A 25,920-nucleotide genomic window follows, 5' to 3' on the forward strand; every position below is an offset into this window, starting at 1 on the left:
TTGCAATTTGTTTGATCCCTCCCTGTTCCACTCTTCTCTGTGCTCTGCATGAACTGTCCATGGTTTCACAACTTCCCTTAGTTTAATGCTATTCAAGACCACAGTTTTCTTAAAAGATGTATGAGTCTTTGGTGAGGATGGTGATAGAGCTGGGAAGCAAAGGGCTGAGGGCAAGATGAAGGCTGTATGTGAAACCCTGTGATGGAAGCCTTGGATGCCTAGTTCCCAATTTCCTTCAGGGAAGGGGGCAACTCATTCTCTATTATTGCAGTCTACCCCACAACCCAGGCCTGGGCAAGGGGTGATGAGGGTGGAGGATGGTTGGCGGTTGCAGGAGACATAGCCTTGTGCCTGCTACCTCCAGGCACAAGGATGATTAGCTACAAATGAGCCAGAGACACCAGAGATGGTCCCATTTTAAAAAATGGGCCACTCCAGCATAAAAAGGCATAATTTACCACATATTCTTAAAAAATACACCAGAATGCAAATAAGACACAGCATTGTAGACTCCAGGCCAAAATGCAAAGATAAGACCACTCAAACAAAATAACAAAACCAATACAATTTGAAAGTGGTCGAGGTTCCTAAATAGATATTTCTCTAAAAAAAAAAAAAAAAAGCCCTTGCAAGTGGCCAATAAGCATATAAAAAGATCTTTGATGTCATTAGTTGTTAAGGAAATGCAAATTAAAACCACAATGAGACACTATCTTCATACCCATTAGGATGGCTATTAAAAAACAACAACAGTGTAACAAGTGTTGATGAGGATGTTGGAAAACTGGAACCCTTGTGCATTACTGGAGGTAATGAAAAATAGTGCAGCCATTGTGGAAGACAGTCAGGCCATGCGTCAAAAATTAAACTTAGAATTACCATAAAACCTAAAGTAACTGAAAGCAGAGATTTGAGGGGATAATTGTGCACCAGCCTTTGTAGTGACCATCAACAGACAAATGGATAAGTAAAATGTGATCGATCAGGAGAATGAAATATTTTGTGACCTCTAAAGGGAATGAAATTCTGATACAGGCAACGACATGAATGACTCTTGAAAATGTTATGCTAAATAAATAGCCAGTGTGATAGGGCTAATGTATAATTCCATTTATTGAGGTACTTGGAGCAGTCAAACTCGTAGATAGACAGTAAGTAGAACACTGGTTTCCAGGGCAAGGACACAGCAGGGAATCAGTGTGGAATAGGTATGTTTCAGTTGGGGAAGATGACACATTTTGTAGATGTCTAGTAGTGATGTGACTGTAGCTAATGCCAAGGAATGGCACACCTACAATAGTAACTTTGTACTTCTGTGCATCTTACCACAATAATTTGTAAAATAGGGCAAGAATAAAGAAACTTTCTTCTTGCAGCTTTCTGGTTGGGGGGTGGTTACTAGGTGGGGAGAGAATACTTCAGGAGTGCAGGAAAAAGGGTAGGGCCATAACCTCAGTGCTATGTCTGGCTCTTTCCACAAGAAGCGCCACGGAGTCAGGCAGGTGTCATAGCTTACTCATTCATCTCTAGTGCTCGCACGGGTCAGCAAAAGAGGTGAAATAGATGTTCTAGCACCCCTACTTCATGCCTTCAGTTTTCAAGTCCAACTCGGCTTGAAGAGACACCTCTATTCCCAAGATGAGGGACTTCTAAGTACCAAGAAGATTGATGAGACAACAGACGGCCACTTCCCATCTCAGAAATGTTGATGTATCCAGGCCTTTAAGAATTACTCTGTCCACACCCTCTCATGAGTCACAGGCATGAATGCTACCTACTTGCATAGGCAAGTGTCTCCCTCTGCTCCCCCACCACTCCAGGCCCACCTGGAATCACGTCAAGAACAGCAGCGCTCCTAACTATATATGGTAGACCTTCTCTTCTCCGTCTCCTTCACCGACGTCTAATCCAGTATTCAAGTGTCCCAGGGTGTTGCGACGAATGATCTCCCAGCCCCGGTGACTGTTGCTGCTGTGGGAGGTGGTGCGGGACAAAGAAGGGGTCGGGAGGACCGGGTAGGTTCTGGCTAGAACCCCACTTTCAAGCAAAGAAGGTTGTTTCTCAAAAAGATGCTCTTGTCCATCCTCCTTATCTGAGTTCTTGAAAGCTTCCACGTAGCGAAGCACTTTGAAAGAATTCTGGTCATGGTGGTTCTCAACTCTGAAGAGGGAAGAAAGGGAAAGGACTCAGTTGGGTGAGGAGGAGCAGAGGTGAATGGGGCACAGGTTGGGCACAGGATCAAGAGGAATTGGGGAGGAAGAGACCAGAATTGAGGCAAGAAGAGTGTCTAGCATCAAGTGAGCGGAGTGGAGTAGAATGGAGGGTGAACTGCGACACACACCAGAGAGGTATTTAGAAGGCAGTAAGGTGTGTGTGTGTGTGTGTGTGTGTGTGTGTGTGTGTGTGTGTGTGATGGTGGGGTGAACATCAATGAGAATGAAAGAGAAATTAGAATCAAGTAAAAGATAAATGTTTCACAAGGATGAGGAGATACAGTTCAGGACATGAATGAGATGAGAGCAAGGTCAGGACTTGAGGGTAATAGATGAAGGAGCTTCGAGGCATGAATAGACAGAAATGGCGATCAGATGGGAACAAGACCTGAACACGTTAGGTAACCCATGGCCACATCTGAGCATGGACTCAGACACATAACTTTTCACACATTACTGCCCTGCTGTCTACACAGCCTGGCAAGCAGGTATGAGCGCTGCTTTTCCTCCCCACTTGGGCTCCACTCTCCTTCCCCAACAGGAGAACGCAGTCTCACTTTACAGACAGACGATGTCTCCTTTAGGGACAATTTGGGGTCTCAAGACCCTGACTGTGGAACTGGTCACACCTGTTCCCAGGATCTCAGCACTTGCTTTTACAGCTCACCCCCATTCACTGCTACTCACCGCAGGAACCAGCGGTCCCCCAGGCCATACTCGCACCCACAGATCCCTGACCGAGGCCACAGGAAGCGAGGCATCTTCCTTTCTAGCATCACTGTGGTGGCCACCACCTGGAAGAAGAGGAGAGGTAGAGAAGGGCTCTGAGAGATGCGCGAGGTTCCGAGAACACCAAGACCACGACAGAGGGAACGGAAAAGACCCTGTGGGACAAAGACACCAGAGGTCAGTGGAGATGACAGCCCCTGGTCCATCCCCTGGCCTGGGCAAGCCACCACACCCTCTGCTTTAACTCATCATTCCGCATAAAAGGAAACAATATATTTTATGAGTATTTTGATTAAAACGGTGATCTTTAAATTCCTATTCAGACTCATCGAAAATGAGTCACTCTAAACTAATCTCATTTCCTTTTCAGAATAAAGCCATAGACCAATTATCTTGATGTGATAAAGGAATTAAATAGAATCTCTCTGATTTGGGGATGGAATGATGAGACTATAGGTTAGGGAATTTGCAGCAAATTAGATACTCATGTCTTAAGAAATGGATGGGTTAATGACAGAAAACTTGGCAGGGGATATGCTAGAGGCATGTCATCTGCTCTGTCCTTTGCCCAGCTCTCATTAATTACTTAGATGAAACATAGAAAAGAAGCTTATCAAACATGCCCATAACACAAAACAGGAAGGGATGTGTAATGTGCGAGGTAACAGAAGTAATAGAAAATGATGTCACCTGGCTGGAATGCTGGTCAAAAGCCAACACTGTGAAATTCAAGAAAACATAAATATAAGATCCTACATTTATGTGTAAGAATCAAGTACTTAAAGTGCCTCTTCTTAGCATCTTCTACTTCTCTGTGACACTTGTACTACTGTCCTTGTACAACTTGCTACAAAGTCATTAGTTTAATGTCTATCTACCCAATCAGACTGTAGGCTCCAGGGCTGCATCTGTTGTGTCTAACTTGTGTCCCCTGCTCCTAGACGGTTTTTACCACACAGCAGGTGCTAAATATTATTATAAAATGAATGAAAAGTTTGAGGCAATACTTGATATTTGAATGGTACTCGTGGAAGAGCTGGGTTAGGAGGAAAAGACAGGCCAAAGAATGGAATTATAGAAAAATAATTTTACCTTAAGGAACACAGACCTTCCTAATAGTAAAAGCTTTCAAACTATGAAAAACGCCCCCTCCTATTAATCACCACCCTAGTCCACAGAATAAGGTCCTAATCAGCATTAAAGAAGATACTTGTGGCCTTCCGACCAATAAATGATTATATATTCATCAGGAGTTCAACTAGAAGACCACTAAAAGCACTTCTAACTAAAATTATATTAGTCCATGATAATACAAAGAAAAGATGAAGGAGAAACATGGAATTGTAGCAGCAACTAGAAGATAAGTTCCAAATTAAAAACTAGACCATTTAAGAAGAACACAATTTCCACCATATACAGATGACATGGCAATATACTTAGAAAGCCCTAAGGATGCTACCAAAAATATTAGAAATAATAAATGAAGAAGTAAAGTTGCAGTCTACAAAAGCAATATACAAGAATCTGCTGCATTTTTATATGCAAACAATGAATTAAAAGAAAGAGAAATGAGGAAAATAATAATCCATTCATGATCTCAGCAGAAATATTAAAAACAAAAGCCCTAGGAATAAATTTAACCAAGGGAGCGAGGATCTGAAAACTATAAAACAGTACTGAAAGAAACTGAAGACACAAAGAAACGGAAAATACTCTGCTCATGGACTGAAGAAACAATGGTGTTAAAATGCCCATTTTACCTAAAGCAATACACAAATTCAATGCAATCCCTATTGTGATTCTTTACAGAAATAGAACAAAAAATTCTAAGACTTTTATGGAACCACAAAAGACCTCAAAAAGCCAAAACAATGCTGAGAAAAAAAAACAAAAATGGAGGTACCATGCTCCCTGACTTCAAACTATGCTACAAAACTGAACTAATCAAAATAGTATGTTGCTGGAATAAAAACAAGCACACAGATCAATGAAATAAAATTGAAAGCCCAGGGAAAAAACCACACATACATGGGCAACTAATTTATGACAAAGGAGCCAAAAGCATGCAATGGAGAGAAAGCCTTTTCAATAAATGGTGTTGGGAAACACGGACAGCCACAGGTAAAAGAATAAAACGAGGCACTAGCTTATATCATACACTAAAATCAACTAAAAATGGATTAAAGATTTGATTATAAGACCTGAAACCATAAAACACAGATAAAAAAATAGGAAAAACTCCTTGATATTGGTTCTAGTGTTGTCAGTCAGGAGTCAACCTCCAACAGAAAGAGACCATGGAGAATATAGACAAATGGGATTTCATCAAACTAAAAAGCTTCTGCACAGCAAAACAAACCATCATTAAAACAAAAGGCATCCTACTTAGTGGGGAAAGATATTTATAAACCATATATCAGAAAAGTATTAATATCAAAAAATATATAAACAACAACAAAAAAAAAACAAGCAATCCAATTAGAAAATGGGCAGAGGATTTCAAAAGACATCTCACCAAAGATGTGCAGATGGACAGTAGACACATACAAAGATTATTCTACTTTATTTATATTAGGAAAATGCAAGTTAAAACTACAGTGTGATTTCACCTCATGCATGCTAGAATGGTTATTATCAAAAAGTCAAGCAATAATTCACATTGGCAAGAATGCAAAGAAAAAGGAGCCCTTGTCTGCCCTTGGTGGGAAAGTGAGTCGGTGCAGCCATTATGGAAAACAGCATGGAGGTTCCTCAAGAAATTAAAAATAGAACCACCATATGACCCAGTGGTCCCACTTCTGGGTAGTTACTTGAAGAATATGAAAACACAATTCAAACAAACATAGGCACCCCTCTGTTCAATGCAGTACTATTCACAATACCCAAGATATGGAAACTGCCTAAGTACCCAAAGATGGAGGAGTGAGCAAAGAGGATCACACACACACACACACACACACACACACACACACACACACACACAGAGACAGAGAGAGAGAGAGAGAGAGAGAGGAATATTATTCAACCATAAAAAGATTAAATCTTGCCATTTGCAACAATGTGGATGGACATGAGGGGATTAGGGTAAGTGAAATAAATCAGGAGAAACACAAATACTGTATGATTCCATGCATGTGGGACATAAAGAAAACCCAAACAATCCTTCAGACTCTTGCAACAGAATGGTGGTTATCAGAGGAGAAAGAAAGTAGGAGGGAATGGTAAAAGGGGAGGACTGGTTAGTGACAGAGGGTGACTGGACATTCGGCAGTAGGTGTGTTAAGAAAATGTAATGTACACAATATTGTAAACTAATGTTACTTCAATTAAAAGAGAACAAGATGATGTCTAGTTCCCACTGGATTCATGGATGACTCCTAGACCAACATTCCCTGGTGATCAGATTGTGGGTGTTGATCCTACCCCAGCCTACCATTTTCCCTCCTTCTGTTCCCTTCATCTATTTGAATGCCCCTCGGGTGATGGCCTCACTGAGCTGCTCTGTGACTCTCCTAAGAGTTGATTACTGTGACATATACCACTTTGATTTTTCTCTCCATCCTCTGTCCCTTTGCCAGACTCACAGTAATAAACTCACCTGAGCCCTCCAGAGCTCATCCTGTTCGTGGGCCACCCGCCAGTGGGTGTCGCCCATCATGGCAATGAACAGGTTGAGCATGAGCAGTGTGGCGATGATGGCGAAGGCAAAGTAGACAATGCCATACATGAAGGGCAGGTCCACATCGTAGTTGGCAGGTCCGTCAATGATGGTGAGGAAAAGCTCAAAGGTGCTGAACAGGGACATGGGGTAATCGTAGAAATGGCCCAAATTGACTGGATTCTCAGTCTGGAAAATGATATAGAATGCTGCTCCGCCCAGCACGAAGCCATGGAGATGGGAAAACAGGGAGGTATCATCAGCATCCTGGTTAGCATTTATTCTGCTCCACTGTTGATCTTCGTACGTTGACACACCCACACATACACTTACCCATAATGTAGATGTGTGAATGTACATCGAAGTCACATATACACACCCCACACACACACATAAATAACTCAACAATAATAAAAATGCAACCCAATTAAAAAATGGGCAGAGGATTTAAATAGACATTTCACCAAAGAAGACAGACACATATGACTATGTTCTACATTGCTTATTGTTAGGAAAATACAGATCAAAAACACATTATTTCACCTCGTACCTGGCTAATTCTATGATGTCTGTCTTCTGACCAAGTTCATCACTCTGGATAATGGTAAAGCTCAGTCATTTAGCAAAAAACAAATCTATCTGCCTATCTATCTATCTATCTATCTATCTATCTATCTATCTATCTACCTACCTATCATCTATCACCTAACTGAATTTTGCATTTTATGAAACCAAATATTTAAGACAAGTTGTTACAAGAATGCATGAAATCTTTAATTTCCAACAATTTTAAAGAACTGTGCATGTGAAAAGGTAAAAGAAAAACATCTTTTAAAAAATACCGACAGCCTCTAAACAATCATCCATCACTCTGAGATTCCCTGAGTGAACTTGGACCATCCTGGAAAAGATTTCCCTCCTCAGTGTGCAGCCTACTGGTTGATAATGGGCACTAGTTACAGCATTAGAACCCCTCTGTATGGGGAACTGAAATGTAAACAAGATGATCTCAAGAGCAGAGAGGGGGTCCATACCAAAACACTGCCTTCTTACGTACTAAAGAAAAAAGTAAATACCAAGGGTCCATTTGTAAGCTGTCTATGTAGAGATGCGGATGGGGTAGAGGGTGGAAAAATGGGTACCTGAGGCTAGAATTAAGTCCTCAGCCAGTGTCATTTTTGGAAACAGCGACTTTAAGTGAAACAGCATTGAATGAAGCCAGGTCTTCCAATAACATCTGTTATTCAACATCATCCCCAACTGTTTTTTTTTTTTCTCCTCAATGTTACAACAAAATGACATTATCTGAGGACCTGCTTAGTGAGCAAAACAGGCAGCCTGCCACAGTTTTAGCCTCACCCAGTTCAAGTGTTGGTGCCCATTTTGGGGTTCACTTGGATGGGAATGCCCAACAAACAGGGATCCATCCCCAAGGCCTGGAGTGGCATCCTTTGTACTAGCCATGGTGTTTTAGAGTTGGGGGTTTTCAAATACTGCCTAGGACACCCCCTTGCCATGAACGGGCAGCTGCAGCCCTGGAAGACTGGGAGACTAGTTTCAGCTTTTTGCTCTTCCTTACTCTTTCCACCTTTCCCTCAGGACTTTCTTCTACTTATTCACCCCTGATCCCTCCCTCTGGCTCTTCCTGTTATTTCTTGCTAGGTTCCTGTCTCTCCTCCTGGCTCTCTGCCAGAAGCCCTTGGGTCTTAACCAAGTCCCTATTTGCCCTTCTTTCCCCAGCTCTGCACAGCACTTCTTCTCTTGTCCTCCCTTTTTCTTCAAACTCTGCAAATGCATTTCCTGTACATCCTTTTTCAAATTATGTCCTTTTCTCTCAATTTTAAATGGCAGGAAAAAATAGCATGATACGTGCTACTGAGTGCGCTATGTTACTCCTTCTGAAGTGTAGACATAAAAGAGTTAATTACCATGCTACCTCTGTTTGCCTACCTAGTTTTCTGAGCTCCACAACTGGCCAGTCTTTCCTGTTTAAAGTCTCTCTCTCCAAAGCTCTTTTTCAATCTCTGCTTTAAAGATCTTGCAGCAGTTAGTCAACACGAGTGCTCTTGACCCAGAAATTCCGAGCACATGGGGCTGCCTTCTAGGCAGGCTGAGTGGCTCTGATATATGGATGTGGGTGTGCTTCTTGACTCACATTCTACCACGGGATTAAAAAAAAAAAAAGCAAAGGGGAGTGGAAATGAAAACTGAGAGCAAAAGTGAGAGGGAACATTCTGGAAAACTGGATCTGATGATCTAGTGGAGGAGGGTATAGTGCTCTTACCTGAGGCAAAGCCCAGAATAACCACAGCCATCAGCCAGCAGAAACGCATTAGGTCTCCAAAAATCATCTACAGGAGACAGAAGGGGAGGGAGCTGGGACGATCCTTTCTCCACCAGTATCTCAGCAGCAATTGGGGAGATGCCCAGTGTCCCACTAGTTCATTTTCCCTCCCTCTGTCTGGGAAGGTCATGTGGCTGAAGCCAGAGGAAGATGGGGGGCTAGCACCGACCTTCTGGATCATGATGGTGAAGGGACCCAGCATCTGGAATCCTCGAGCAAAGTACATAACACTGCACCAGCCCAGCACCAGGGCGATGGATATGGGCATGACCTCCCCGTTCATGTCGGCCAGTCGCATCACCATGGTCACCAGCACCAGGAAGGCATAGGTGATGCTGGGGGGATTAGGAGCAAGGAGTGAGAGGAGGGCTGGAGATATTCTAGGTTCCCCCCAGCATGGTGATGCCTTGCGTGGCACCACACACTTGATTTTTACTTCTAAATCCCACATACATGTCTACTGGAGAGAACTCTCTGGAGGAGGGTTACCTGAGTTCTGTGTCTCAGACAGATGCAGAATGGAGACCTGGAACAATTCTGGTGAGGGAGGACAGAGGAGAGGGAAGGACACTCACATGATGACGTGGAACGGTCCCCCGAGGACAGTCTGTCCGAAATAGCGAGAGGCCCCAACCCTGAAGATGTCAGGGATCTGGAAAGAGGTAAAACAAAAAGACAATGTAGACAGCAGCTCAGCCGGGGATTCAGGTGGATGGACCCCCCACCCTGTACCTTACCTCTAGGAGCAAGATGACCACTGCCCCAATGACTGTCACCAGCTCCCCCACCAGTCGGAACTTATCCTGCTGAGTCACATAGGCTTCCTACAGCGAGAGGGGGAGGAATTCAGGATGAGAAGAGCTTTCTGATGAGCTGAGATTCAAGTCCAGTGGGGCAATGCTCTAAAGCAACTAAAAGCTACCTTGGAAGAGATCTCCCCAATCACCATCGCCCTAGCACCATGGCATTTGGCACGTGGCTAACTCTGTGATCAGGACCTTTGTCTATGAATTCCAGGCTTAATATGTGTTACATATGCCAATGACTTGCGCTCTCAACTAGCACATCAGCACATACATGCTGATCTCATTGTGGTCCCCAGCAGGTAGAACAGACCATCAGCATATCACAGTATGGATATACAGCACCTATAGGCTCGACAAAACCCTGAATCAGTCACTAAACCTCCCTGAGCTTGACATTTCTTATTTGTAAATTGGAGACTAGAAAGGCTACCTCCTAAGGTTCCTGTGGAAGTTAAATTAGATGGTGGATTTGGATGTACTCTATGAGCTATGAAGCACAATAGATACATTCCTTGTGGCTTATTATGAGTTTGCAATAGACAAAAGGGCAGAAAGGGCTAGAGCTCCTGGATGGGTTTTAGTTCTGAACAATAAATGAGAAGGTGTGGCCCACGGTCAAGAAGATAAGACCATCCTCCTTCTGTAATATGACTTGGGAGCGAAAGGTCTGCAACTCTACCCAGAGGTAGTGAGAAATTTCAGGAATCACAATCCTGAATTTTTTTGAATTTATGAATCCTCTGAGAATATCACAAAGATTATGGACCCTTTTCCCAGACAACTGTGTTCATCTGTACACAATTCCCACATGAAATTGCAAACATAATTTCAAAACATTCAAGTATCTGTTAGGCTTTGGGAACTCTGTACTCAAGGTTCTATTTCTGAAGAGATGTGCCTAAGACAAGAGTTGAGAGTCCCTGGGGAGAGTGGGAAAGTGGATGATGTAAGTCAGGGAGGAGGTGACCTCTCATTAGGCATGAAGAACGCTAGTCATCTCTGCTCTGCTAATAAACTGGAACCCCAAGTGTTCCTCCGCAGGCCACACAGGACTGTGCTGGTGGGTCCAGTGAGAAAAGAGTCTTTGAAAGAGACAGAGATACCATGTGTTGGGTGGCGATCTATGGCCTAAAGGAGCACCCCCAAGAACCTAAGGCTGCTCAGAGCTTGAATCATCCCAAGAGAAGTCAAGGATATGACCAGTAAGAGAAATGGGGCAAGACTTCTCAACGATGGTGGAAGTTTCAGGTCATCACATGGGATCGGAAGGGATCAGGAAAGTGCTGGGGCCTGTGAACAATATGATTTAACAATCTGGGATGAGTTTCAGTCATGTTTCTGCTGTTGTTGTTTCAAGAATCAAGTTCTGTCAACTTCTCTGACACTGATCTTTCTTGAAAAATTGAAGTTCTCCCTTTATCATTTTTGGACAGCTTCCCTGTTGTCTTGCTCCCGAGGAAACTCAGAGCTCCTTTTTGTCCTCTATGCTAGCAACTCTCGCTGAATCTCTGCTCCTCCATCCTGAAATTCAATTCATGGATCTTGTTCTTTTCCTTTATCTTACCCTTCCTATACCACCTCTCTCTCATCGTAAGTCATTCGAATTTCACTTGAGAATGCGGCAGTAATAGGATAAATAGTAAATGTGTTACCTACAGAAATAAGATTACATTGACTGTAGAGAGCACAGAGACGCAACTATGTGCCTGGCCTGTACAATTTCTTAAAAATTATTTTTAAAACTTTGCTTTTTGGCTGAGTATGTCTGGAAATCTGCCACCAACTTCCCTGGCTCAATTAAAAAGAAAATGATGTGGGCACAGGTTTGGACAGGAGAGTTTTGGGGATCAGAGCACCCCTAGAGGACAAGCGGAGAGTGGCACCAGTTGCTCCCTGAAAGGATAAAAAGGTACAATTCCCTAGTGGAGAATGTTGGGGACAGTTTGTGTCACCAGACCCCCTTTGAGGGCTTCCTCTCACCGCACCCCTCGGCTTGTCCTACAGATTTTGTTACAAGTGGGAGCTCCCCTGAATAGCTTCACCAGTGAGTAAACGACCCCAAATTTTTGCTTCCACTCCATCTGGGTTCCTTGACTGCCCTACAGTAGCAGCCTCCTCCACTCTGTCCTAGGCTTCAGGGGGACATGGTCTCCCCAGAGCCCCCTTCCTTGCTGCTCCCCGCCGCCGCCCCCGCCAAAAACCTTTGTGCAGAATTTACATCTGTTTTATTTTACTTTATTTTGTTTGCTTTTAACTGTTCTCGCTCTTTCTGGAAAACAAAAGATGCTCTATGTGTTGTAATAGAAATAATGGTAGTTCCCACCACTAACAGCAAAAGCCCCAACTGTGTATATACGATAGAATATTAATCAGTCAGAAAAGAAGGAAATTCTGCCAATCGTGACGGCATAGACAGATGTAGCGGGCATTATGCTAAGTGAGATAAGCCAGACAGCGAAAGACAAATACTGCATGGTATCGCTCGTGTCTGGAATCTATAAAGATAAGTCGGTCTTAGGAACAGAATAGTGAAGAGAGAGAGTAGAATAGTAATTACCAGGGGCTGGGGTGTGGGAAGAAATGTGCGTAAACTAGGAAGTGTATAAACTTTCAGTTTAAGATAAATAAAGTCTGGGATCTATTGATTAATATAGTGATCAAAGTTGGAAACACCATATTATATAAGTAGAATTTGCTAAGATAGTGGACCTTAATTGTTTACACACACACAAAAAGATAAATATTGAGGTCATGTGTTAATTAGCTAGCTGGTGAGAATCCTCTCACAATGCATAGGGTAGCAAATCACCGAGATGTATAAATATCTTACAAGGTTATTTGCTAACTGTACCTATATAAAATCGAAAAAATAATGGCAGTATTGGGCTCTTGTGACCTTTCGCTTTTCTTTTAATTTTAAGGAGAATTCTAGTGTTTCGCTGGTGGCTCTTGCTTTGGAACAGCCATTCTTTTCAAAGTTGAGAATGATTTTAGTATTTTAAAACCAGACAGGGACACTCAATTTTAACAAATGACTTTTTCTCATCTCTTGGACTGATCATAAGAACCACCCCCTAAGTAACCACCCTCATAGCTCTGGAACTTAACCCTAAACTCAAATTGCTAATGAATATTTCTGAATTTTGTTCTCTGGGGATTATGCTCAAGAGTTTCTGTCTCTATTAAGAGGCTGACCCACTGCATTCTAGAGTTGTGCTCATTATGCAAAGGATTTGGGGTCAAGTTTATGTTTGGCAAAGTAAATTAGCAGACACACTTCATTCTGGAGGGCCTGTCCTTCCGGTCTCCCAATTCTCTCTCCAATGCTCCCCTTCACTCAGTCTCCAGCAAGGCTGCCTTGATGCACACCCACACATCTATTACCCAGGTTCCCCTGCATCCATGCCCCTCTTTTAGCCCATGCCCCCACGCCTCTGGACTGGTCTAAAATGCAAAAATGCTAATGCCAACACATGGGACTTCTCTGTTTAATACCTTTCCCAGCTCCCAGTCTTCAGACTAAAAATGAAGGGGGAGTGTTCTTTAAATCCTTATCACAGAATTCAGTAGGTAATAGTTAATTGACAAAGATAGACAGAGGCTTATTTTCAGCAGTATGGAGGTAACAACAAAAGAGAGGTCAAAACTGGCTGCCTCCAGGGAATAAGACGCCCTCGCTGTCTTCACTACACCTGCCATTTGACTTTTGAATCACGCTTATGAATTCTTTTCATTAGAAGAGAAGGAAAAATAAGACCCAGATGCACAGCAGGTGATGTACGTGGCGCTTGCTGGTTGAGTTCCTGCCCCCGGGTCCCCACTCTCTCTGAGACCCGGCCACAGGGAATGGCCAGGGTGCACCACCCTTAAGCCAGGCTTTCCAGGACTTGGCCCCTCTCTTCCTTCGAATGCCGCCACCCCATTTCCCTACTTCACCTTCTTCCTTCTGGGTCTCCTTTCCCGCACCTCCACGCCCAGCTTAGGTGTCCTGTAGAAATGGGTGTTGCTTTCTGCTGACAACCCCTGCCCTGCACAACTCCCGGGACACCATGCGTTGCCAGGAACCCTAGCGCTCCCGCGAGCAGGGGGTCTTCCTCCTGCTTTTCACCCGCAGTGAAGAAGATAGCAGGTGTTCCATTAACAAGCAAGAAAGGGGAAGGGTGGGGCGGGAGCAGGGAGGAGTAGACAGAGTATGATCTGGGAGTGGCAGAAAGGAGAAAGAGGGGGAACTGGCAAACAGGAAAGGGGGTTTCCAGACCCCACGTTCAAGGTCACCCAAGCAGGCCTGGCTAATAAAGTGCTGTGAAAATACTTATTCCTGCCCACCCCTTTCAAACTAAATGTCTTCCCGGGATGACTGTCATTCTTTACCTCATCACATGGCTGGGCATTTCAGGAGCTGTCAGCAACCAAATCCCTGTGGAGACTGGCCATTCATGCTTCGCTGACCTGGTGGGATTGCTGCCACTTACCAGCTGGCTGAGCTCCCTGCCTTGAAGGGAATGACCAGACAGGGTGGGAAGAGCAGAGCTGGGGGACTGCTGCTGGGGAGGACAGGGGGCATAGACACCCCCCTGCCCTTGGGCGAGGAGTGGGAGGCACCAAGAACATGTCTTGGAAAAGACCCTCTTGAGGCCCCAAATCTCAGGCTTACAAAGGAAGGACATTCCCAAGAAAAGTCCTGCCAGCTGGTAATGAAGAGCGATCCCCTAACCACACAGGTTCCTCCTCACCAGGCTGCCCATCAGAATCAACTGGAAAGTGTGTCATTTAAAATGAATGGGAGGGGGCCTCCCCGGTGGCGCAGCGGCTGAGCGCTGGGTTGCGAAGCTGCCCGCGGCCTCAGCGGCGCCGGTTCGATCCCCGGCTGCTCCCCGGCCACCAGAGGAGGGTCCCACATGGCGCGCAGACCTCTCCTGCCGCCCGCTGCTCCCCTCAGCAGTGTACTTGGGTCCTTCTGCCTGCTCTGCTCCCTGCTCTGGCCCTGGTGAATTCTCTCACCCTCCCACGCCTCTGACTGTACCCAGTGCATGTATAAACAAAAAACAAAACAAAACAAACAAATAAATAAAACATGCCTCTATAAAAAAATAAAATAAAATAAAATAAAATGAATGGGAGGGCCTCCCTGGTGGCGCAGGTGGTTGAGCGCAGCACTGTGAGGCTGTTCGCAGCCTCTGCAGCGCGGGTTCGATCCTGGCCAGCCGGCAAGAATCCCACATGGCGCGGCAGACCTCTCCCGTCTCGCCCGCTGCTCCCCTCAGCAGTGTATTTTGTCAGTCTGCCTGTTCTGTTCCCCGCTCTGTCTCTGGTGAATCCTCTCACCCTCTTGCACATCTGGCCTGTATCCCGGTTCTTGTATAAATAAATAAATCTTTAAAAAAATAAAAAATAAAATGAACAGGAATCTCTGAGTCTTTCCTGCCACAGGTATCTCACTCACTCTGCATCCAACCCACTACAAAGTGATGACACTTTGCCTTCAGCAAGTCTCCTGATGCTAACCCCTATGCTTGCACCCCACCACACCCCTAGGCAACCCACTATTCACTCTTGCTTGCTGCACTGTAATAGCCTCTTAACTTCTCTTCCCACAACCTCCTTGGTTCCCTCAAATCTGTTCTCCATCTTACAAAAGGGACTTTGCCAAGTCCCTCCTGTGTTTGTGGCCTTTTGAATTTCTTATCACCTTTAGGATAAAGAGTAAAAGCCTCAGATGGCCTGCAAGGGCTTATCTGATCTGGGAAGGATCTGCCTGGACAACCTCAGCTGGAAGCCCCTGTTCCAGCTCCCAGTACTCTAGCCAGACTGCTTTTAATTCTTAGATAATGGTGAGGTCCGTCCTGCCCCAGGACCTTTGTACATGCATTCTTTCGGCCTATAACTCATCTTTTACCTTCCAGTCATCCCCAGATCCTAGCTCAGGTATATTCCCAGGGGAGCCCTCTCTCACCTTTCATAGTGCCTGCACCCCTGTTACATGCTCTCTCAGCACCCTGTTCTTTTTCTTATTGTAGGAAAAAAATCACATAAACTGTAACAACCACAGATTGCAATGAAACATCCAGTCACTTAATTCATATAAACTAGCCAGTAAACTCCCAAAGGGCAGAGATCAGCTGTGCTTTGCTTAGACCTTGTTGAATTTCCAGCAATTTAAGACAATGTCTGGGCTCTCCTAGGTTCTCCACAATTACTTATTTAATGAGGGGATTAGTGAAATACTTCTAGGGAAAGAACAGAGGAACGGTTGAAAAAAATTTCTTCCAGAAACAAAGAAAAACTGATGATGTGGAATCAATGCCTTCTTACTGAACAGTGAGGAATCTGAATGAGCAGAGTGATTGGCTTAAATTAGGAACTTGGAACTGACTACATCTTAGAGGGAAGAGCAAGTTGTTCTCTGTCCTGGATGAACATCTCTGGGACTCACTTCAAGGATTTCTTAAAAGTGCCAGTGTCCAGTCCTCAGCTCCAGATGTTTTCTGACATTCTGACTTATTAGGTGTGGCACAGCTCAGGAATCAGTGTTTTTCCAGCTCCCCATGTCCCTAATGAGTAGTATCAGTTAAAAAACACTGCTCGAGCAATAGCTAGGATCGACCCAAGGTCAGACAGCTGTTTGGTTTGGGAGTTAGAACTAAATCCAAGATGCTGAACTCCCAGACTTTGAACCTTCTGCTTCCCTGGAAACCTATGAGAACTAGTGCTACCTTCCTGTTGCTCTGCCTCTACCAGGTAGACACAGAGTAGAGATATGAACTAACTGTCATTAATTATTAGAGTTCTTGGGAAACCCTGGAAAAGGTTAACTTTTATGGCTGATTGTGGGGCATCTTAGCATGAAAAAGTCCATCGGGACAGCTCCAAAGTTGTACAGAGGCAAAGGACCTCCATCCCACTTCTGTCTGCACTTGTTATCAGCTCATATAAATAAATGTTTTTATTTTCTTTCATGTCAACTGTCCTGAATCAGTGCTGTGTGCTGTTCTCAAGGGCCCTGGGTGACCACTCAGCGAAATAAGCCAGAAAGAAAAAGAAAAATACTGGATGGTCTCACTCATAGCAGGAATTTAGGAAACCTAAATAAGGGACCAGGAAAAAGACTAGTTGCAATAAAGGAAAAATCAAAATCAACAAGCAGCTATAAACCAGAGACACACTATGGGGGGAGAGAAGAAGGGAGGGATTAGGGTCAAAATAAGGGGGGTGGGAATTGTATGGAGACTATAACCAAGATGAAAATGCAGACATTGTGTAAAAAATGAAAAATGATGTAAAAATTATATAAAATGATATTTAAAGAAATAAAAATAAAAAATTAGGAAAAAGAGAGCATTTACTAGTATTTAATGAATCTGGTGCATCATGGAAGCAGAATCTTTCAAATCACTCTGATGAGTGTGGGAGCTCATGATCTAATCAAATGGATCTTCTACTGAGTACACAGAACAGCTCTTTACACTCAGGACTGAGCTTTCGGGGTAACATCAAAGAAGAGGGCTTTTTCACTAGGGTTCTTCACTACCCAGTCCTCGCAGCCACCATCCCGCCACCTTCCCCCACAAGGAAAAGAATATTTGAAAGTTAAGAGTTTTCTCTGGGTCAAAGTGGCTTTTATCTAAGTGGAAGGTGAAGGTGCAAAAATACTGACTTGGTAGGATGAAGGAATAGGGGAGAAATAAAAGGTGGGTAGGTACACTTGGCTATACATATGCTTCACTTAGTCCTGAGGCAAGAGGAAGGGATCTTTTAAAGATAATTTAGACTCTCTGGGTCAGAGGACAGTGTTTGGACAGAGCTGGTCCTGCCCCCGAGAGAAAGAGGCACGTAAGGAGACTTACTGGTAACCAAAGGCTCAGTACCACCAACTCTTTGGCCAGAACTATCCACATTACAAATCCAGGAAATCCTCAAGTAAGTGGGACACAGAGAAAGGTTAGGAGAGAACACATCTGAGGAAATGTAGCCCGAAAGGCTGTGAAAGTCTTGGCACCCCAATTCCTTCCTATCCATATAAACTGGGCAGGATTTCAAGTCACCCCCAGAACCTGGCTTCCCCACCATGTCCAGTTTGGGTTGCATGGATCCTCTCCCCCAGACTCCCTTGTAGCTCTGACATGGCAGTCCCCAGACTCGGACTTGCCAGCCACCCCTACTTGGTTGATGGATCCCTGCAGACATGAGCATATTGTGTGTCCTCTGGGAAGCAGAGATGCATGGTGCGTTGGACCTACCTTGGGGTTTAGTCTGGCTCCTTGCCCTGTTCCTTCTCTGCTCATACCACTGTCTTTGGTCTACATGGCCCGGACTTTTTGCTCTTTGACAAGGCAGGCAGCTCATCAAATCACCCCTCTTCCTAGTCCAGACTGAGTTATCCTGGTAGCTGCCCCATCCTGCAGAGATGGAGCACAAATCTCCAGTCGCCTCGCTCCTGCTTGCCTGGCAAAATTCTTACTCTGTCTCTGGCTTTCTGCACACATGCCCACATCTATTTTCTGTTATTTTTCAGGTCACTGGGACAAAACTTTTGGTTACCTTGGACAACCAGCCAAAACAATGTAGCTATATTTGCCATATATGCTCAGAAGTACTTGTCCAAATGGACTCATTCTACAACAGAAACTAAGTTTCCTCCCTCAACAGCTGACTCTTAACTCTACTGCCAGCCTTCAACCACCCACTTGATCCAGCCAGGTCCTTGAAGGACACCACGAATGTGGTCCAGGTCCTTAAAGGACACCACCAAAAGAAGAAAAATGACCTCAGAGATTATTTACTTGACCCTGCCACCCAACCCGGACGCCCTTCCGCAGGCTGTGGGACAGGTGGGCAGACAGCTGCCACAACATCGCTACTGCCCTGGTGTTGACAGTACACAGCAGAGAAGGCAGGCCGGAAGGGCTGTCTGTGTTGCTCTCACACACCAGAAACGAACTTGGAACCTGACTATCCTCCCTTTACTCTCACGGGGTTTCCCTTAGAAGTTCACACCATAAAGGACTGGACTGCTTGGTAAACTACAAGGAATCTCACAAATGTATGGTGTCCCTCATGCCAAGCATTCTTCCAAAGTTCATGAGAAAAGCCACATCTCTCTGGTCAAGCCTCTTCCCCTTATCTCATGTCTACTTGCTATCTGGGTGGTAAGGAGCCTGCAGCTACAGGAGTCCAGCAAGTGGAATCTTTCCAGAATGGCTGTAATCTTCCCCTCGGATACCCATGCTTCCGCCCCTCTTTGCCCACTCCAGAGAAGTCACCTGGAGTAGCTTCTGCTGGAGGATGGTGTTATCTCTGGGATCAGTGTGGTTGTCGTGCCGGAACTTGAGGGGACGGTAGACGCAGCACATGGTGAAGCAGACCATATAGAGCACATACAGGGCCCCCAGGGTGCAGAAGTACGGGCGCCCGTATTTGTTCCACTTGAAGCTCACCAGCTGTTTCACTGGGGTCTGCTCCAGGATCTCGCGTGCCTGCCATGGAGGAGAGAAGCTCGGTGTGACTGGCAGAGTGGGGGCGCGGGGTGCCATAAGCTGCACGAGCATCGTTCATCCAGTCAGCCTTGTCCTTACAGGCCACTAGCACATCTCTGCCATGGCCCAGCCCCGGTGCTGCAGGCTAACTATTACAGAAGTAAACACGAGACACTAGAGCACCATCAAGAAGCAGGGGGTAGCTGCGTGGAGGGAGGGTAAGGGAAGCTCATTTTGAGATAAAGCAGCAGTTGCCAGGGCAGGGAGACACTTGCAGTCATTTGCAGGTGGGTGTGGTTTGGGGTACCTTTCGGGGGTATGGTGGGCAGGAGGTGTACTGGGTAAAGCAGATGAGGGCTAGATCATTCTATGGCATGAATGTTAGGGTAGGAAGTTTGAATTTCTTTTCCAAATGCCATGGAGGCAACTGGGAGTTACACGCAAGGAAGCAGCCAGTTTTCTTCTAGAACTGTGCACTAGAGAGGAGCAGCAGAGGCCACAGGTAGCTCGATGTGGCCATAGTCAAAGCCAGATGGGTTGGTGAGAGGTAAAGATCCAAATGAGAGAGGGTGGGATGAGGCATCTAAGAAAGTAGAAAAGGACACATTCAAAAACACACTGCAAGGATGAACCATCAGCAAGAAGAGTATCTTTTCCACGGGCCCCAGAAGGAAGGCCAAGGACAGCAGGCAGTGGGCAGATGCTTGCGAGAGCAGGAAGTTGAAAGTGCTCCAGCCAGGGAGTCTGTTGTTGCCATAACATAGGAGTCTTGGTCTTCTGGTGGAACAAAGAACAAGAGCAGTGAGGGAGACAGCGGTAGAGAGGAATTCTGATGGAATAGAAAAGGACTTGAACCAAGAAAGAATAAGTCTGTAGGCGAATGTTGGGAGCTAACTGGATCAGAGCTAAGGTTTGCTGGGAGCAATATCCACACAGATGGTCTGCTCTCATTCCTAAGAAATCCTGCTCAAACGTTGTCTACTTCCAGTCATACTTTCTGAGGAAGTCACTGGATCAATTTCTTCCAGTCAAACTACCTATAGTCTGAGTTTAATGGCTCTCTAAGAGCTTCTGGGAAATTGTCGTGGGCAGATAAAGGGCAGACATGATACCTTGCCGCTCCTTTGGAGGTTCCTGAAAGCTGAGAGCACTTTTCTCTCTCCCACAGTCTGTGCAAGTTTTCTTTCCCTTCAATTCAGTGCTGTCTGCCTGATCTGTGGGTTCTTCCCTCTGGCAAACTCTTTCTCCTCCTTGCCCCGTGATTCCCAGCTACACCTTGGAGACCCAGCTCAAGCACTTCCTCTGAGACATCTTCTTCTACCCATCCGAGTCAGGTCAACTCAACCTCAAGTTGGCAGACACTGCAGAGCACAGACACTGCAGAGCACAGTGTAAAGGGACTGGAAGTGGGGGAAGTTGATGGACAGGAACTGTGTTTTATTTATTTCCATATTCTGAGTTCCTTGTCTAGCAGGTGCTCAGTATGTTAAATGGGTGGATGGATGGCTGGGTGGATGGCTGGGTGGATGATTGGATGGTTACTAGAAACTTCTATATGGAGAGTTCCTCACTAAAATGTTAGTATGAGTGAGGTCAGCCGAAGAGACTAGGGTTAAGCAGAGGGATAACATAGTGAGGAAAGGGGTATACATTGGGCTTTTCTCCCAAAGCCCCCCGGGGTCTGTCTTCATCTCCATCTATTACAAACCCAGGATCTCAGTAGATGGGGAGGCTATGCCCAGACCCCTAGCAGCCCCTGATTCTCTGCATCATCATACCTCCCGCTTCTTGGAGGAGACCACGAGTTCCAGAAAGGACACCTCCTCTCCCCAAGAGTCGATCTCCGTGAGGTCGTAGAGCGTGGAGGTCAGTGGCCCGTAAGTCCACTGGATGTGCTTCCGCCTCTGCATCAGGTGCTGGAACATCTGGGAGAACACAGCGCTGAGTGGGATGGTCATATGTGAGGGGCTGGTCAGGGACACCCCCCTGAAGAGGGTTGCTACCCACATTGGGGCTGAAGGACATTCTGTGATTAGCGAGCTCTATTTATATAAACCTCCTCCTACACCTCCCCCACCCCCACACACACACATCATTATCTTTCCCTCCACAGACTCTATAAAGATCTGAAAGAAAGGAATGGGCAAAGGGAGAAGAACTTTGGATTACCAGAACAGATAGTCTACAGCTGGGCTCCCAAATCCTCCTAAGTCAGTGATTCTCAAGGCTGAGAATCTTAGGGGAGCAGGAAGTAAGGGTCCCCCACCCTTTGGGTGAATTTGAGAAGGGTCATCAGCAGGCCCAGGAGGGAGGTGGCCACTCACCACGGTGTTGCCCTCCACCCCGGCCAGCTTGAAGGGGGTGAGGCCCTGGTGGTTGGGCACCAGCTCCAGGGACTGCAGGTGGTCCCCGCGCCCGTCGTAGGACAGCAACAGGCTGTACATCTGGCAGGCGAAGGTCTTGTTGGGTTGGAGGATGAGGAGGTGCAGCACCGTGTTTCCTGGGGGGCGCGGGGGCACGTGACCATGGGCCTGAGGTCCCTGAAACCCACAGGGGGCTCCCCAGGCCCAGGCTGCTGGCCCCACCCTCCCTAGCCCCCCGGCCCTCCCCCACCGCAGCCTCACCCAGGGCGTCCTGGGCGCGGATGTCAGCTCCGTGCTCGATGAGCAGCCGCACAATCTCCTCGTTGCCCACGCAGGCAGCAAAGGACAGAGGGTGCTCCCCTGGGGGACGAGGGGCCGTGGCCTGAGAGCCAGGACCCCAGGGCAGACCCCAGGGCTGGCCTCCCCCCCCCCCCCTCAGCTCTGGGTCGGCACAGCCAGAGGCAGGGACGGGGGTTGGTGGGGGGCGGCTCTGGCCTCTGGCCATCACCCTTGTGTGGGCTGACCCCAGGCCTTTCCCATCCTCCCAGGCGTGGAGCCCCCCTCTGCCCCCAGCCCTGGGCCTGGCGCTCACCGAAGTAGATGAGGTTGCGGGGGCTGTAGTGGAAGGCCAAGCCCGTGGCTCTGGCGGAGACGCTGGCCCCATGGGCGAGCAGGGCTCGCACCAAGTTCACATTCTGGTTCACAATGGCTATGTGCAGGGCGGTCTGGCCTGGCCCGAGAGACCCTCGTCAGGGCTCCGTCCCCCATTCTCTCAGGGACACAACATCCCCCTGGCTTGCAGGAGGGGGTCCCTGCGTGACCCGTGAGTTGATTTCTGCCCGGGGCCCAGCAGCATGGGCTCAGGTGGTCCCTCAGGTTGTCCGCTTCCTCTCGGCTGGGGGGCAGGGGGTGTATATGTGGGCACTCTAGGGTCCCTGAGCAGGAAATCGACTTGTGTCTTCGGCGAGCATGGGATGGTTGGGAAGGAAATAACAAATGACTCGTGGAAGTCGTGAGAGCTGAACACCAAGACCAGACTTGGGCATCTCAAGGGAGACCTTCCCCATCCCGCCTCCGCACACGCCGTGAGAGAGGCCATCCGCCCTCCCGCGTCTGTCCCAACTTGCCTTCCGTGCAGCGCCTCACCTACAAATGGCTCGCACGTGGTGGGCTCCTTGACGAGCTGCGGGGCCGCCTCCATCAGCACCAGGGCGGCCTCCAGGTTGTCATAGAGCGCTGCGATGTGCAGGGCCGTCTCCCCCAGGGCCCCTGGAGTGGAGGAGATGGGGCATCAGCTCCTCCCAGAGTCCCTGCAGGGACGCCCGTGGCCCTGTGCAGACACCCTGGGGCCTGGGGCCCGAGGCGGGCGCTCCTGCCCTCTCTCCCAGTTAAATGCTCAGCCCACCTCTCTGCCGAAAGTCACAGGTTCGGTCAAGCAGAAGCTTCTTCAGGACACACAGGTCATTGTCCTTGGCCGCACGGAGCAGTGGAGACTCTCGAATACTGGGAGGGAACAGGAGCAGGTAGAGACAGCGTGTCAGAGAGGCCGCGGGCAGAGACGGGAGCCGTCCCCTGGCCGGGACAGACGCGAGTCACGCCCCGTGTGCATGGGAAGCGCCGTGTCCTGGAATCCAGCTGAGGTCCCGTCTGCCTCAGGCTTCCAGCAAGCTCTTAGCAAGGCGGGGAGCGTGGCTCAGCTGGGTGGGGGCTCAACAGCCTGCAGCACACCGAGGGAGGTGGGCTGGGGTGTGCAATGGGTGGTCCCGAGAGGAGGCCATCAAGCCTGGTTGAACCAGCCTCTGCTGAGTGAAAGGTTCAGGAACCTGAGGAGTCGGGCAGGTGAACAGAGGAAAATTCTACTGAGATTTTCATCCCTGCTCTCAGGCCGGCTGAACCGGCTCCTTAGCCAAGGGGAATTTGGGGAAAGACCACAGCTGTTCAGAGGGAGACTTGTGGCATGACTGGGCTTTAACTTAGGACTCTGGGCTGTTTAGACATGCAGCGTTCTGTGTGTGCGTGCATGTGTGTGCGCGTGCGTGTGCTGGGGGGTTCTTTTCTCTGCTTTCTCTGGGAACCGAGCCCTTAGAGCAGGAGAATACCTTTCCTACAGTTCCTCTGGGGGTTAACGGGCCCCCAAGCTGGATGACCCCAAGGAGAGAAAGCCGACCCTCCTGGGCAAGGGTGCGTGGCTCCGCAGGCGAACACAGGGCCGCGTCAGGTTGAGGGTCATGAGGGAGAGATGAAGGGCTGACATTCCCGTCATGTCCCCCCGGCACCCCTATTTCTCCTCTCTTCTAATGACCTCACGGGAGGGGGCAGGAGAGACAAGTTTTATTTAAATTAAGACACTTTCACTCTGAAGGCAGAGCCCTTTAGGGAGGGGGTCTCGGGCGAGACCAGCAGGGGGGCACCTTGGCACACCAGGCCCCCAGCCCAGGACAGGCTCTCCTCTCTCACCCCCACCTCCTGGCCTTAGTCCTATCCTAAAATTGGGAGGGATGTGGGAGGTCACAGGTCTCACTGCAGGGGCCTGGGATGGGGGTGGGCAAGCCAGCAAGAGTCTTTCCAGAATGAAGACTCAGACTGCACCCAGGGTGAACTGCACAATTGTGGAGGCCCAGTGCAAAGTGAAAATGCAGAGCCCCTCGTTCAAAATTATTGCTCAAAAGCTACTGAGACTTTCCATATGATGGCAGTGGCGCATGAAATCAAGCACAGGACTGCTCCGAAGCCGGGGCTCTGGCAGCCTCCTGCCTTGCAGCCAGCCCCAGCTGAACCCCCGATCTGCCCAGGCAGTTCTCACATAGGAGACAAGTCCCCTAAAACAGTCCGAGGAAAAGGCCTGCCTTCAGGAGGAGTCCCTGCCTCAGCTGCTTCTCCACTGCCTGGACTTGGGGGTCAGCCAGGATGTGATGCTCTGGGGGCGCCCACTGCCCATGAGCAGAAGTATCCCGCGGGCAGGCCTGGGCCTTCTCCAACTGGAGCCTCCTTCCTCGCACTCCCTATACACAGGACACACTCAACAGAAGATGGAGGAACTGAAGTGAGGATTCCCCAATATCCCCGGGGCTTCCCTCCTCAGGTGTCACCCCAAACCAAGCTCTGCTCCCCGTTATCAGTCAGCTTCCCTTTGTGCTGAGGGTGATTCTTCTTTCTCCCACCAACAGCTTCTAAAACCCACAAGACTTCATTCCTTTCCCAGCAGCTTGCTCCCCACCTTCCTGTCTCCACCCCCGCACACCCTGGCTTCTTCTCTCTGGTCCTTTTGGGGCCCCTGATCCCCCCTTCTATCAAGCAGACAGGCGAGAGACTTGGTACCATTCTGTGCCTGCGCCCATCTCCAGTCAGGGCCCCCTGGGTCCAATGCATTCCACACAAAGAGGGGCACCTGGGGTTTTGTAACTGGAGGGTTAGGAGGGAAGAGTCCCTTCCAGTGCCAGGTGCTGGATTCTGGGTGCCAAGAATGCGGGGACCAGGCGGGATGCCGTGGCTGGGCCCTACCTCTTCTGCTGTAGCATGTGGACCTCATCCAGGCGCTGGTCCCAGTCTTGCTCTCGGGCCAGCCAGGCGGTCAGCAGTCTCTGGAGCTGCAGCCAGGGCCCCTTGGCCTTGCACGGAGGAGCCCCCATGTCGTCTCCTTCCAGGCACCGGCAGGTTATGGAATGTGGTGAAAGGAGCAGGTCCAGGACTCAGAAGCAGCTCGGAGGGGCGGGGTCTGTTTGCGGCCGACTGAGAGTGAGAGTATCTCCTTGTGACCTGTGTGCAGGGTGCGGCTTGTCGCTGTGGGGTGTGTGGGGGTGGGTACCGGGTTGTGTGTGCATCTGTGTGTATGCTGAGGGGAGCGTGCACTTGCCCCGAGGGGCTGCTCCCTGCCAGGACAGTGGCAGCCACTTACCTGCAGAGGAGGAGCTCTTTCCAGGGTCTCAGTCCCGACCTGGAGCCTGCCAAGGGAGGGGACTGTGCAGGCAGTTGGGGGCGGGGGCAGAGGAAGCTGGGGAGGGGAGTGAGGGTAGAGCTTGAAAGGTGTCCCACAAACAAGGTAAGGGTTAGTGGGGTGCAGGAGAGAAGGAAGGGGAACCCCTCTCTGCTTTGCAGTCAGGGCCTCCTGGGTTGAATGCTGGCGCTCAGCCTTGACACATCAGGGAGGTGATGCAGGGAGTAACTGTCGTGAGCCTGACCCCAAAAGCTCACAACTGCTGTGTCTCCTTCCTGGGCTCCAACCCCCCGCCACCCCACTGCTTCTCTGAGTCATAATCAGCTCTGCCCTCAACCCCGCAGCCCCATCTCAGAGGCTGTCCTCAACCTCTCTCCTCAGGACCCCCGCACTGATTTCT

At 48.1% G+C, this 25,920-nt stretch overlaps 1 protein-coding gene across 3 annotated transcripts; it reads right to left on the reverse strand.

Moving 5' to 3' along the window:
- Positions 1-1,098: 1,098 nt before the first annotated feature.
- On the reverse strand, positions 1,099-25,748 carry TRPV5 (transient receptor potential cation channel subfamily V member 5). Of its 3 annotated transcripts, none has more exons than XM_054692741.1 (16): positions 25,482-25,748; positions 25,088-25,315; positions 22,992-23,089; positions 22,733-22,855; positions 22,179-22,316; positions 21,848-21,946; positions 21,548-21,723; positions 21,002-21,148; positions 19,011-19,223; positions 9,682-9,768; positions 9,520-9,596; positions 9,114-9,279; positions 8,885-8,951; positions 6,541-6,809; positions 2,901-3,007; positions 1,099-2,160 (listed from the first exon to the last, which is right to left on the reverse strand). In XM_054692741.1, the coding sequence occupies exons 2-16, from the start codon at positions 25,213-25,215 to the stop codon at positions 1,860-1,862; spliced, it is 2,196 nt and encodes a 731-aa protein (XP_054548716.1). In that variant the 5' UTR covers positions 25,216-25,315; positions 25,482-25,748; the 3' UTR covers positions 1,099-1,859. The 3 variants fall into 3 exon arrangements, with proteins under 3 accessions (XP_054548716.1, XP_037370802.1, XP_054548717.1); XM_037514905.1 differs by having other exon boundaries at positions 25,088-25,342; XM_054692742.1 differs by lacking the exons at positions 1,099-2,160; positions 2,901-3,007 and adding an exon at positions 3,561-3,661 and having other exon boundaries at positions 25,088-25,342.
- Between the last annotated feature and the right edge of the window lie 172 nt (positions 25,749-25,920).

Source organism: Talpa occidentalis, unplaced genomic scaffold (genome assembly GCF_014898055.3).
Source record: "Talpa occidentalis isolate TD23 unplaced genomic scaffold, MPIMG_talOcc4v2.1, whole genome shotgun sequence".
NCBI classification, from domain to species: Eukaryota; Metazoa; Chordata; class Mammalia; order Eulipotyphla; family Talpidae; genus Talpa; species Talpa occidentalis.

Bases quoted from the DNA above. Each gene is read 5' to 3' on its own strand.
- TRPV5 (XM_054692741.1), bottom strand. From the start codon at position 25,215: ATGGGGGCTCCTCCGTGCAAGGCCAAGGGGCCCTGGCTGCAGCTCCAG. The intron at 19,224-21,001 runs GTATGATGATGC...CCTCCATGGCAG, and splicing joins TCTCCTCCAAGAAGCGGGAG to GCACGCGAGATCCTGGAGCA. The intron at 6,810-8,884 runs GTAAGAGCACTA...TGGGCGGAGCAG, and splicing joins TATTCTGGGCTTTGCCTCAG to CATTCTATATCATTTTCCAG.